General features: G+C 38.8%; 2 protein-coding genes across 6 annotated transcripts in view; one reads left to right on the top strand and one right to left on the bottom strand.

The window, feature by feature from the left end:
- LOC128738847 (FHIP family protein AAEL005291) overlaps window positions 1–4,381 on the top strand; it is a 41,807-nt gene extending 37,426 nt beyond the window's left edge. For all 5 annotated transcript variants that reach the window (XM_053834282.1, XM_053834284.1, XM_053834283.1 and 2 more), the window contains exon 10: window positions 3,182–4,381. In XM_053834282.1, coding sequence (XP_053690257.1) covers window positions 3,182–3,606 — 425 coding nt within the window. In that variant the 3' untranslated portion in view covers window positions 3,607–4,381. The remainder of the gene's footprint in view (window positions 1–3,181) is intronic.
- A 578-nt stretch (window positions 4,382–4,959) lies between these two features.
- On the bottom strand, window positions 4,960–6,098 carry LOC128738848 (60S ribosomal protein L27a). The gene is made up of 4 exons (XM_053834286.1): window positions 6,030–6,098; window positions 5,715–5,781; window positions 5,386–5,633; window positions 4,960–5,176 (listed from the first exon to the last, which is right to left on the bottom strand). Exons 1-4 carry the CDS (start codon window positions 6,033–6,035, stop codon window positions 5,048–5,050), a joined length of 450 nt encoding a protein of 149 aa, XP_053690261.1. The 5' UTR covers window positions 6,036–6,098; the 3' UTR covers window positions 4,960–5,047.
- Between the last annotated feature and the right edge of the window lie 6,126 nt (window positions 6,099–12,224).

Here is a 12,224-nt window from a genome sequence, read left to right as displayed (position 1 = left end):
CTTCTTGATACGGCATGAGCGATCTCCTCCACTTCCTCCACAAGGGCCGCAAACACAGAGTTCCCACGTATCATTAGTTTGTTAAATTCAAAGCCGCATACGATACCATCGATCGAAAAGACCTGGAATGGAATGGAATGGAAAGTCATCGACGAGTGTAGAAAGCTCTTAAAACTGAATCAATCTACGATGGACGGTACACAGTACTGTGTTCGGATTTCGGGTAGACTGTCGAGTGCATTCGAATCACACAGAGAGCTTCACTAAGGTGATGGTCTCTCACGGCTGCTGTTCAACATAGCGCTACAAGGTATTATGAATCAAGCGAATATCAACACGTGGGGACCAATCTTCAACAAATGCAGTCAATTCGTCTGCTTAGCTGAAGACATAGAAATTATCGGCAGAACACTTGCACGAAGCAGAAAAGATTGGCTTAAAAGCAAATACGTTTAAACCAAAATAAATGCTGGCCAGCAGAATCGAGGCCGATCGACGCCGCTTGGGCAGTAATGTAAAGATCGATGACGATGAGTTAGAGGCAGTCGATGAATTTGTCTACCTTGGCTTACTGGTATCGGCAGACAATGACACCAGCCGTTAGATTCGACGGCATATTATCAGCGGAATTCGTGCTTACTATGGGCTTCACAATCAATTACGGACCAACCGGCTAAGCCCCGTACAAAGTGCATCCTGTTACAAGACACTTATTAGACCGGCTGTTCTCTACGGGCGTGAAACGTGGCTAATGCTTCAGGAGGACCTGTGAGTGCGCGGAGTTTTCGAGAAACGAGTGCTAAGAACGATCTTCGGCAGTGTATTCCGGAGAACGAAGTATGGAGGTGGAGGACGAACTATGAACTATGGTGAACCCAGCATTCAAAAGGTGACTAAAGCTGGATGGATACGATGGGTAGGGCATGTTGCAAGAATGCCGGACAACTACCCTGCAAAGATGGTGTTCGCTTCATATCCGGTAGGAACAAGACGACTAGGAGCGCAGCGAGCAAGATGGTTAGACCAGGTGAAGCGAGATTTTGCGGAAAGTACGCGGTGCCCAAGGAAATGGAGAGCAGTAACCCACAACCGAGTAAATTGGAGAAATTTTGTTTATCAGGCATTATAATGTAGGAAAAATTTAATTATTAGTGTTTAGATATTTCTGATGATAGTTGACCAAAGTAAAACAGATGCCGAAACACCCAAAAATAACTATTTAAAGTTCCATGTATAATCAATATTACAATGATTTAAGAATCGAATTATTCTATGCGAATTAAATAAAATCTTTCTTTGTATTGAAACATAAACATAAATGATGTGCATTTAATGGAAAGCAGTCATCAACTTTTTGTCGGAAAGCCCAATTTCGGAAGCAGTTTCTGGGCCCAAAAGCGGGGTTCTGTTTATAGAAATGTATTGACTGTATTCTCCTTGCCAATCTGAACACAGCGAATATATTTTGATGAACAAAAATTTTGTTTCAAACGTAAAAACTGCTTTTGAAATTTGCAGGATCGATGACGACTGATTTCACCTTAATAGTCAGTGTTGCAAGTATTACCGGCGTTGCAAATATCTTCGTTTTTTGGTAGATCAATGTTGCGCTAGAGGGTGTTTAGTTTCCACTTTATTCCGTAGAAATTACCATATAACCATTTAACCAAGTAGAACTATTTGAGAGTGAAGTTAGTTTTATTTCTTCGTTTCGCAATTTTTCTGTTACCATGACCAAGGATGGTTCGATCACTTTGACTTAATTTTGATTCATTTGACAGTACCAACTAACCCAAGCAAAATTTGCAAAAGTTATGTATGAGACATTTGTAGAACTAGTTATTATGTACAATATTGCTGAATGAAGTTTTGTGGCATCCTTTGTGTTTACGGTGCTACAATGCTGCTACTCCGTTAATAGCTAAGTGAACGTTCATTAAAGATACAGCCTAGCTATGTTCAGCATTTATAGATAGTAACTAGTTCTACAAATGTCCCATACACAACCTTTTCAAACCTTGCTTGGCTGAGATAGTACTGTCAAATGAAGCAAAATTGAGTCAAAGTGATCGAACCATCTCTGACCATGACCGAATTTGAAAGAAACAGAAATTTAGTATCGAAATGTCTATAGTCCCTGCCGACATCAAATATGACAAACAGACAACGAAAACCATCTCATTCATGTTTCCACTGAAGAGATTGAGATATCACTGAAACAGACTAAAATCGACGAGTAACGGAAAGTTAAGCCCTGCTGCACTAAATAGAACCGTTTACCTCTGTTTTAAAATATTTCATATTCTTACAAACACTCACCGGTCACCGCACGATACATCTATAAATTCTTTCTAATCATACCAAACACACATCAAAGCTAAGCAATCAAAGATACGCCTGAGCACTTTTCAAAATTATTGTACAGAATACGGCATCCCAGTTGGTCTCGAGGTACGATGCTGGTCTAATCTGGCCAGTCGTCGTATGTTCGAATCTCGGCTGATGGAGGCTGTTAGTGTTAGAGTCAGAGACCCGCAATTGTCCTGTACTCTAATAGTTGCACATGGTCTTTAGAACAAAAATTATGTGAAAAACATTAAAGGTCTTCTATTTTACTAGAGAATTCTAAAAAAAATTGCTATTTTTTGGGTCATCGCTTATTTAACGTTACATATCATGAAAATTTGACCAATAAAAGACCAATAAAAATCGGCAAACAGGAAAAATACTTTATATAAGAAAAAATACCATGGTTTTCGTTCATCGTTTTCGTTCAGAAGTTCACCATTAAGAGACCTTATTTATTATTTACCCATACGATAATTTTGAAAATTGCCAGTCCCATAATTGCTTTGAGACTTCCAAGCTGACGAACTCACCTGTTAAAAACAGAACTTTCCTACTGACAGCGATTAAAAGATCGTTATTTTTACATGAATTTTGCAAAACGTAGCACCTGTCGCACCGAAAAAAAAATCACAAATTTATATTGACGGAAGTACCCATCCTAATGTTTTATATGTACCTATAACCAGCAGTTAAAAAGAGGGATTATTGCATGCCAAGTAGAATTTGCTATTTGCGGGGGCGTATTTTGATTCTGAATATTATTCCTGTCTGTACATAGTAACCTAACGTATGTTACCGGCGTGAAACTAACTTCCTCTTATTCCGTGTGCAGGAGGAGGATCAAGCAACAATACTGCTTCACCGGCCAGTCAATCTTCGACTGCTTCGCTAGGACCGCCCGGCTCGCTGCAATCGGCCAGCAGTTCCGGTGTCAGTAGCCTGGTGACACCTGGCGGTAGCCGGCGAGAGTCTCGCGAAGCGGAGACTCAGTTCGTGGATCATCCCACAGCGAACAGTATGGTCGGTTCCTTAAACGTCGGTTCCGCGGGTCCTGGTAGTGGCCACAACAGCCTAGAATACACATCGGTAAACATCAACGGGTCGGTCATTGGAGTTGGTAGCGAGCGGCAGCGTGATCTTGCCGTGAGTGCGGTCATATTGGACGAATGGTTGAAGGAGCTAGCGGCCATCACCCAGGAACAGTGCATTGTTATGCTCTCCGAGCAGATATTAGCTCCAGCCAAAACCAGCAGCTGAAGGAGAAAAAACGGAGGAAGACAGCAGCTTCCTCGTCGCCAGCCGGTCAGCTTACGGTAGACTCTTGATAGTTATGCAAAATTTTATCTACCTTTCCCCCTTTATAGTAGCATTTTTTAACCTAATTTGCTTTTTAAGTTGATTCGGTTCGGTTTGCAACGTCTGAGACGCCGAGCACTAACAAAAATCCCGTTTTGTTTTTCATGTCCATATTCTTATCATTTTTAAAATGATTATTTTTTCGTATATTTATTAAAATTATTTTAATGACTATTCATTTTTTAAAATTGAACAAAATATTTTACTTCTATCACGTTTTAAAGTTTTCAAAAGGTTTCAAACCGACAAGGTTTTGAGTTTTTGAAAAAGATCTCTCTCGCTTAGGACAGCAAGGAACTCAATACAACGACTACCAATCGTTTTAACTATATGTACGTACCTATATCCGCTATTTTGTTTCACACGTTTCTTAGACCTATTAATTCTTTAACGGCTGCTAACGAAATACGTCCGATAATTTTGCTTTATTGTGAATTATCACAGCCACAGGAAATAAACCCATACATGTGGGGTAAAATGTAGCTATACTCTAGATAATCTTCTATTGGTTATTCTATTAGCGATAGACGAAGCAATATGATACGGTAGGGAAGAGAACGTAACGATATACCTAGATAGTGTCGTTCATGAGAAAGGAACAGTGGATGATTAGCAGCATCATTGTGGAAAGATATTTTTGTACAATATATACACTAACAAACGGATGATATTCATGAGAGAGACGATAAGCCGCGTGGGTGCATTATTTCTAAAATAGTCCGATTGCCAATCAATTAGTTATCCCTATCCTATATTTCGAACGAAAGTGGACGGCATTCTTCATTCCGCCAGCAAAATGAAATGGAAAAAACAACTCGTTCGAAACAAATCGAACGAAATTAAGAATAGGGGTGATTTTTTTTAAATACCGGGTCGGTAGTTATCAGTTACTGATCTGACATTTAGCCTAGATTTGGTTTTAATGAAGTGAATATCTTTTAAGTTACGGAGCTACAATATTAGTACCTCATTAGTAACTAAATGAACGTTACTAATAAGGTACTAAGTACTGTAGCACCGTAACTACAAAAGATACAGCAAAACTTTATTCAGCAAAATTGTAGATAATAACTAGTTCTACAAATGTCCCATACAAAACTTTGTCAAATTTTGACAGGCTGAGATGGTACTGTCAAGTGAATCAAAATTGAGTCCAAGTTATCGGACCATTCCTGTTGCAAACTGCGATGCCCTTCACTTAATTTCGCAAGGAAGCAGTTCTTTTCATTGGTAGGTAGAAAAAATAAGCACATTTTTCTCGCCAACATTTCCGTATATTTTCTTCCGTAGAGTTTACTTTCCTACTGCCTTAATAAAAACGAATGTTTTTTGTTGGTTTACGTTACGCCCTCAGAATGCAGGCACCGCCCGCCTTCTTGATTTTATCCTCAGCCTTGCGCGAGAAAAACTTCGCCTTGACAATGATGGGCTGATTTGGGATGTGTCCCGTTCCCAGCAGTTTGAAGTAGCCCTGAAACGACACACGAAACAAATCGAATGTGAGGAATGCGTTTTTCCACGATAACTAGCTAATTCGCAGCCTTATATAATCAGTAATGTACGATCAACATTATTGGTTGCATGAATTTGTACACAGTATGCATTCTGACCGCCCGTACATAACTATCATCATGTAAAGTTAACAAATTAAACCAAAACAGTAGGGAATAGGATACTTACGAATTTCACTAGATCCACAACCGGCACCTTGGTCTTGTCCTTCTTGCACTCAATACGCTTGTCTTCGCCGACCAGGGTCCACAGCTTGGTGAGGTTCAGCGTTGGGCAGTATTTGTGGTTGCGGTTCAGGTGGAAATTCCTCATACCGACCTTACCGAAGTAACCAGGATGGTATTTATCGAAATTTATCCGATGGTGGTGCATACCACCAGCATTACCGCGACCTCCGGGATGCTTACGGTGCTTGCCTGTGGGAATTATCGGTTAGCCATTTAATCACAAACACATACCACATAACCTCCAGCTAAAGCTTTTCGAAAGTAACTTACCGATACGACCATGTCCGTGGCTGACATGACCTCGTAGCTTCCTGGTCTTCTTTCTTTGACGTAGATTCTAGTAGTTTGAAAGAAATAGAAAAACTTTTATTTAGAAATCGTCCATGCTGAGGGCAAATTTCCGATTGTAAACAAATTCACTCGTTGCTCCGCTGGTAAAAACGTCAAACTTCTAGCTGACGAGTCAAACTATTTTTAACATTCGTTTTTCTTCATTGTTCACAATAATTTTCGCGTAAATTTCGGTTCCACACAAACAATGAGTGAATTCTTGAAGTATTTCACTACTTCTAGTCGAATACTTACCACCATTGTGGTGGAAAAATCGAAAAACTTTACGCTGCTTCCACTGAAATGTGTTCGACAGCAGCTAAGTTCGCCGGAAAAAGAAGGCAGCAGCAGACGAAACACATTTTTGACAGCTGCCTGTACTGTTTCCGGTGTGGTGAGTAAACTGTCGCAAATGACAGCTGTTAGCTGAAAATGGCTGCCGTAAGGGCAACATTACTGGTTAAGGGGGAGAAATTTTGCATTGTAGGAGTTGTGCATTGCAAATTTACATTGAATTTTGTAGTATAGAAAAAATGCGTCTACACTAAAAATACTCACAGTAAAGGCCCCCATACACGTACGTACATGTTGGCCGAAAATGTTGGTGAATTCATGTTCGTCCAACACGCTCGCTTGTGTGTGAGTGCCACGATCCACGAACCAAACTGGCAGAAGCAAATGTTCGGCTCGGCGCTCGGTCGGAAAACAGACCTCATAGTCCCTAGACAAGTATTGGCACTGGCATCACTGGATATTTACAGGTTATAGAGCTTTCCAGTTATGTGTGTATTGGTGCTTGAAAATGAGGCAAACAACAACAGTAAACAAAAGAGATGCATTCCTTTGTCACCAAGGTACAGAATGAATTTCTTCTTCCGCTGGCTTAAATACCAGCAAATTTTCAAAATATGTGCTTGAATTTGGAACAGGATGGAAAATTTGACTGAAATATGTGCTCTGCAGTGTGGCAAACGGAGAAACTAGTAATCGCAAGAGTAATCGCTATTTTTCGGTTTGTTCCTCCAGCATCAGCTGTTCCCCAAAATAAGGTAAGGACGATAACTTTCACTGATGCAAATGAAAATTTTTGTTTGCGAAAAAATAGTTCTTTTTATTGTTAAGATACTTAACAACCCGTCATTTTTATGGAAAATCTCTTAAAACCATGAAAGTTATGGTGAACTACAATAAGTTTGATGGCGGAGTTATCTTTCCTGACAATAAGTTTTATTGTTCTTACTATATTTTGTATCCTACTGTTACCATAATAGAGCTTTTCCGTCAGATCATACCCCTGATTTTCTTATTTTTTCTCGAAAGTACTCCTAATTGAGATTGCTGACAGCTTCCGTACGCACACTATGCCGCGTATACGTACACGCGATTTGTTGCTGTTGCTGTTGGTTTTTCCATGTCGTTTTTCAAACTGGGGGAAAACAAACCACCAACACAACCGCAAATTAGCAAGCTCTATACGAGTGACAATGGTGCAAAAATATATTTTTGTCGTTGACTCTATAATTTACTATGATTTTTTAAACAATTCAAATTGCAAGAATGTTGAGTTTCTTTTCACCATATCACGAATGTTGAGTTTTAAAAAATTCGTTTCGGCTGCACTGTTTATCCAACTTTTCAGATTTTCTGGCAGCATTGCACAACAGCTTTTGACATATGTGTATCAGCGATTGAGTGAAAAGGACAAAACGAATGAAAAGCTAATGATTACCTTCTTTTTTGTTTCGTGTGTTGCTAGCCACAAGAGTAAAGAGTGGCACAAATGGTTTCGAAGTGGTGAAAATAGTGGACACTGTTACAAAAAGGCATGTAATGCATCCGAGAAGTGACGGGTTGAAATATACGTATTTTAGTTTTTCATTTTTACAGTAGTTAGAGGCGTTAATAAAGTAATTTTTATATGGGTATCATTTCTAAGAGTCAAAACCACCCCATCGGCAGGCAACTATGTTTTCGCTGCCAACATCTCGTGTGTGCGAAAATGAGATAGCTTGTCAGCACTGCGTTTCACTCAACTTCCCGCTGTTAAATTTTGAGCCCAGGACATGCTGTCGCTGACGTTTACTGCAGCTCGTTATAGAGATGTCGATGGGGTGGTCAAAACCGAACATTTAGTGGAGAAAAAAATATTGACGGAAAACCTGTATTAGCGCATGAGTGCTGTAGCTATTACACTCAACCCCCGCTAATATGAAAAATACCTCGTTCAGATTGGGCGAGTTCATTTTTAATCTGAATACCGTGGACCCCCTTTCGTTTGACCATTTTTAATCTGAACACTTTTTAATTTGAACCCCGTTGGTTTGCACGACGTGCAAATTAAAAATGGTTCAAATGTCATTCTCAACATGACATCATTTGCTTATGCAGACAATGCACATAAACACGATTTGTTTATACTGACCTAGCGTGTTTAATCGGTTTTACATTTCGTTTTCCTAACGATTAAGATAGAAATCCGATCGGAAAATGCAATATTCGCACTTGCAACTGCCAACTAAAACAAACCACCAAAACAATAACAAAGTGTAGGGCGGCCAGTTCACACAGGTTTCAGCATATTTCGGGTTACCAGTTGTTCAAATTAAAAAGTAACCCCGTTAGTTTGCATGAGGAATCGTTCAAACGAACGGGGGTCCACTGTATTTGGTAAATATTCATTTTCACCTACACGAAAGACGCGCACCCTATGAACTTGTTGTTTTAATTTGACGAAAATAAACGTTTTGAAAATATTTCAAACATGCGCGAATTCTAAACGTCCGGTTTGTAGAAGAGGTAATTGGCTCGGCAGTTTAGACTAAAATGGTCTATTTTGAGTACTGGCGAGAGGTAAGTTCCATATGAGCTATATTGCCAAAGCCGTTGAGCAAGAGGGAACGCATTAAGTTTTTTTGCTTTTTTTTCAATTTACCCGGTCAACTTTAACGTCAATATTGTGTATGACGCTTGATCGTTTTTTTTAATGTGAACGCATTCATATCACCGGGGTACAGATTAAAAATGTTCAGAATAAAGAAGGTCATCCCGCATAGTCAAATACCATATGCCAACGATTTTCCATATAGTTTTCTAACCATTTGGTGAATCAAGTGGACCATTTGCTATATAATCAGATAACCATATGCAGACTATACTCAGCAATGGTTTTGACTATGTGGTAAATGGTAACTTGAGAAATAACCATTGTATGAACTAGTCGTTAGGTATGGTTACCATACAAAAATGCTGATTTTCGCGAACAATTTTTTGGCGATACCATACTTGGTATGGTGGACATACAGTCAGTGAAATTGTACTAAAACTATTACATATATAGTATTATTATGGTTTTTCGGAAACAAACGATTCACATTGAATGACAGGGACAATGGTATTTATATTGTTACTAATGGTGCACGTATCATTCGTGTAATGGTTTTGATATGGTTAAGGGATTATACTGGAAATCGTTGGTGTATGCTATTTTACGCTATAAATATTGTTTCAACAATGGAAAATAATTTAGCCATATTATATAGTTCGTTTATTAGCTCATAAATGATATGAAATATAATTTCAATTATTTCGTAATGCTCAGGCGCTTGCGATTTTGCGCATTTTCACTCACGCCTCCGTTTGTAACCATCCACCATGGTAGCTTCATGGATAACTGTGCAGCGTAACTAAATCCTGGCAGGTCACCGTGTCACCACTATACGTACTTTTGACTTCCTCGCCGATATCACCTTGGACACTCCAAATGAAAGCGGATAGTAGTATACGCGGCATGCTGCGATCTCTTTAAGGCAAAACTTAAGAACATGTTCGTCGCTTAATAGTTGCTCGATCTGCAGATAAAATATTTCAATTAAATTATGGCAATCCAATTTTTAAACAATACTCACTAGCATTTTCACGATGATATAATCTTCACTCAAAGATTCTAACCGGCAATCAGAAATGACGGTGACAATGGTGACGGTTAGTGTAGAGGGCGGAAGTCCAACAGCGAAGCAATGAATAACAGTTTATCGCTTTTTCGTTCGTATCTGTGGGTACACAGTAAAATAATGTAACCCATTTATATGTACACAGAAAAATCATTCAACCTAATTTTTCACTCAATGGTCAGAATTTCGTTCTTACTATTTATTTAGTACTAACTGTATACAGTATCGTACGCCAATCGTTAAACCTATATGAACTTGAATGATAGCAAATGGTATAAAACTTTATCAGGAACAGTAACTGTTGATCATACAATACATTTATAATACCCACCGTTTTATCAATAGTTTTTGATTATGCGGGATACCAACGGGGGTACACGGTATTCGAAATAAAACATAATTCTAGATAGAATTAACAAAAGGGCGAATGTCGCAAATGAAAACAAAACGAGTGAGAGTTATTTTTTGCTGAGCCAGCATAGGAAAAACAACCCTCACTCGGTTTGTTTACGCTTGCGATATTCGCCCTTTTGTTAATTCTATCTTCAACTGTTGAACTAAAAGGTCAAAGGTGTATATGACAAAACAAAACAGCAACATTGCAGTTGTCACTCTTTCTCTTTCTCACTCACAGCATTCGCATTCTCGCACTTTTTGTGCCAGTCGCACTTTTAGACTGCGGTATCCAGTAAGGTGCAAAATGCGGGATATTGCTCTTTGCATTGAAAGTTGGATTTTGAACACACTTGTCCAGTTACACATTTTGTAAGTGAGAAAAGTTGCCAAAATTTCGTGGGAAAAAACCATGAATGTTGGTTGATTTCTATTTAAATTCTAATGCTTACGTAGAGTTGTTATCGATGCAAAGAATAATATAAAAATAGTTTCTAAATACATAATTCCACGCATAATTCATAACTTGAATAAATATGCAGCATATATGAAATAAATGAAAAATTAAATACTATTTGCTTTCCCTACAACTGGTACTGGCGCCACTGCTAAATCAAATGTCAGCTCAGATGGGAGAGTTGTAATGATGGGAAACGTCGGTCAAAATCTATAACGATTATTGATAAAGTTTCGTTATCGTTAATAATTAATAACGATAATATGGCAATATAAGCAAAAATACGTAAGAAATAGAACAAAAATGTTAAAATAATAACAAATCAAGAAGAAGATTTCACTTTAAACCCTCCAATTTTTGATATTCTTCCATGACGATAAAGTTTGATGGTATTATCGATATAAGATTACTAGCGATATTATCAGTAGCACACTTTTCATCACAGTTTTGAAGGTTGCACCACAGAGAACAGACTACCAGGTAATTGACAAAAAGTGTGTAAAAGGTTTTTATGTAATCTTCGAGTAATCCTTCAATAGAGCACCCCTCGAACAGTAAGTGGCAAACTAAATCTTGATGTCGCTACCATCGCTGCTATGTAACTCCAGCACAAAGAAATATTGATAAAGGTACATGGATATTTTTTGATGCGTTTGGCAAACTATTTCTGGAGGGCGCCACCGACAGATTTTACACACAAAAAATCGATTACTTCCTTCGAGCCTGTTAATCTGTTCTCTGTGGTTGCACTTAATACAGTACCGCCCCGCTAATCCGACAAATTTATAGCCGGATTAGCGAATTTAGACTCGATAATCCGACAGTCAAACTGACGTCAGTGTGAGTTTGAAATGTGGTTTTGTTTACATCCATACGTAAACAACTCCGGAAATTTTTGAAAATATTTGTCGTAAGTACGCAATAACTATGTTTTATACGCGGTAATACTCAATTTCGTCAACAAAATACTTTGAAATTCTTAGTAAGTGTCGAAATAAGCGCAAGCATATCCGTCTATTGAGAATAGCAATGAAAATATTATAGCCATGGCAAAAGTGAACGTAGTTAGAAGCAGCACCGTGTACCATTTCCATTTAGTTAGAAAGAGTGCCATTCTGACTTTAACGGAGAAGCCAAACGAAGGTAGTGTTCGATTGAAAGAAGTCAAGTACAATACGTTTTAATTCGGAATTTTCCGGATTAGCGAGATCCGGACTATTGAGTCGTCGGATTATGGGGTGTCGGATTAGCGGGGGGATACTGTAACTGTGCAGTCCAATTGTCGACTAACATTTGAAAGGGGCGGATAAGCCAACTGTCAAACAGAACGAGTGAGAGTTCATTTTCCTATGCTGCTCCAGCAAAAAATAACTCTCGCTCGGTCTGTTCGACAGTTGGCTCTTCCGCCCCTTTCAAATGTTGGTCGACAATTGAGTGTGAAGAGCGCAATAAATAAAAGAATTTTTGTTTGGTATAAGGTTTTGCAAGGTGACGTCACGAATGAACCGGAATGAACGCAATTCACCCATTTGACATCCACTCGTGGTTTGTTTACTATTTGTTAGGCGAACGCGATATGCATAAATTGGAGTTAAACGTTTTAAAAGCATATTATCCAGCAGTGTCGCCCTCCAAACTACTCAGAATGGC

This window comes from Sabethes cyaneus, chromosome 2, assembly GCF_943734655.1.
Source record: "Sabethes cyaneus chromosome 2, idSabCyanKW18_F2, whole genome shotgun sequence".
NCBI classification, from domain to species: domain Eukaryota; kingdom Metazoa; phylum Arthropoda; class Insecta; order Diptera; family Culicidae; genus Sabethes; species Sabethes cyaneus.
The sequence above is the reverse complement of the archived record's forward strand: the minus strand, read 5'-3'. Positions and strand labels throughout refer to the sequence as shown.

What these genes read in the sequence shown, in the direction of transcription:
- LOC128738848 (XM_053834286.1), bottom strand. An exon ending in CCACGGACATGGTCGTATCG is followed by an intron (nt 5,634 to 5,714) that starts GTAAGTTACTTT and finishes TAATTCCCACAG; the next exon opens with GCAAGCACCGTAAGCATCCC. An exon ending in TTGTGGATCTAGTGAAATTC is followed by an intron (nt 5,177 to 5,385) that starts GTAAGTATCCTA and finishes GTGTCGTTTCAG; the next exon opens with GGCTACTTCAAACTGCTGGG.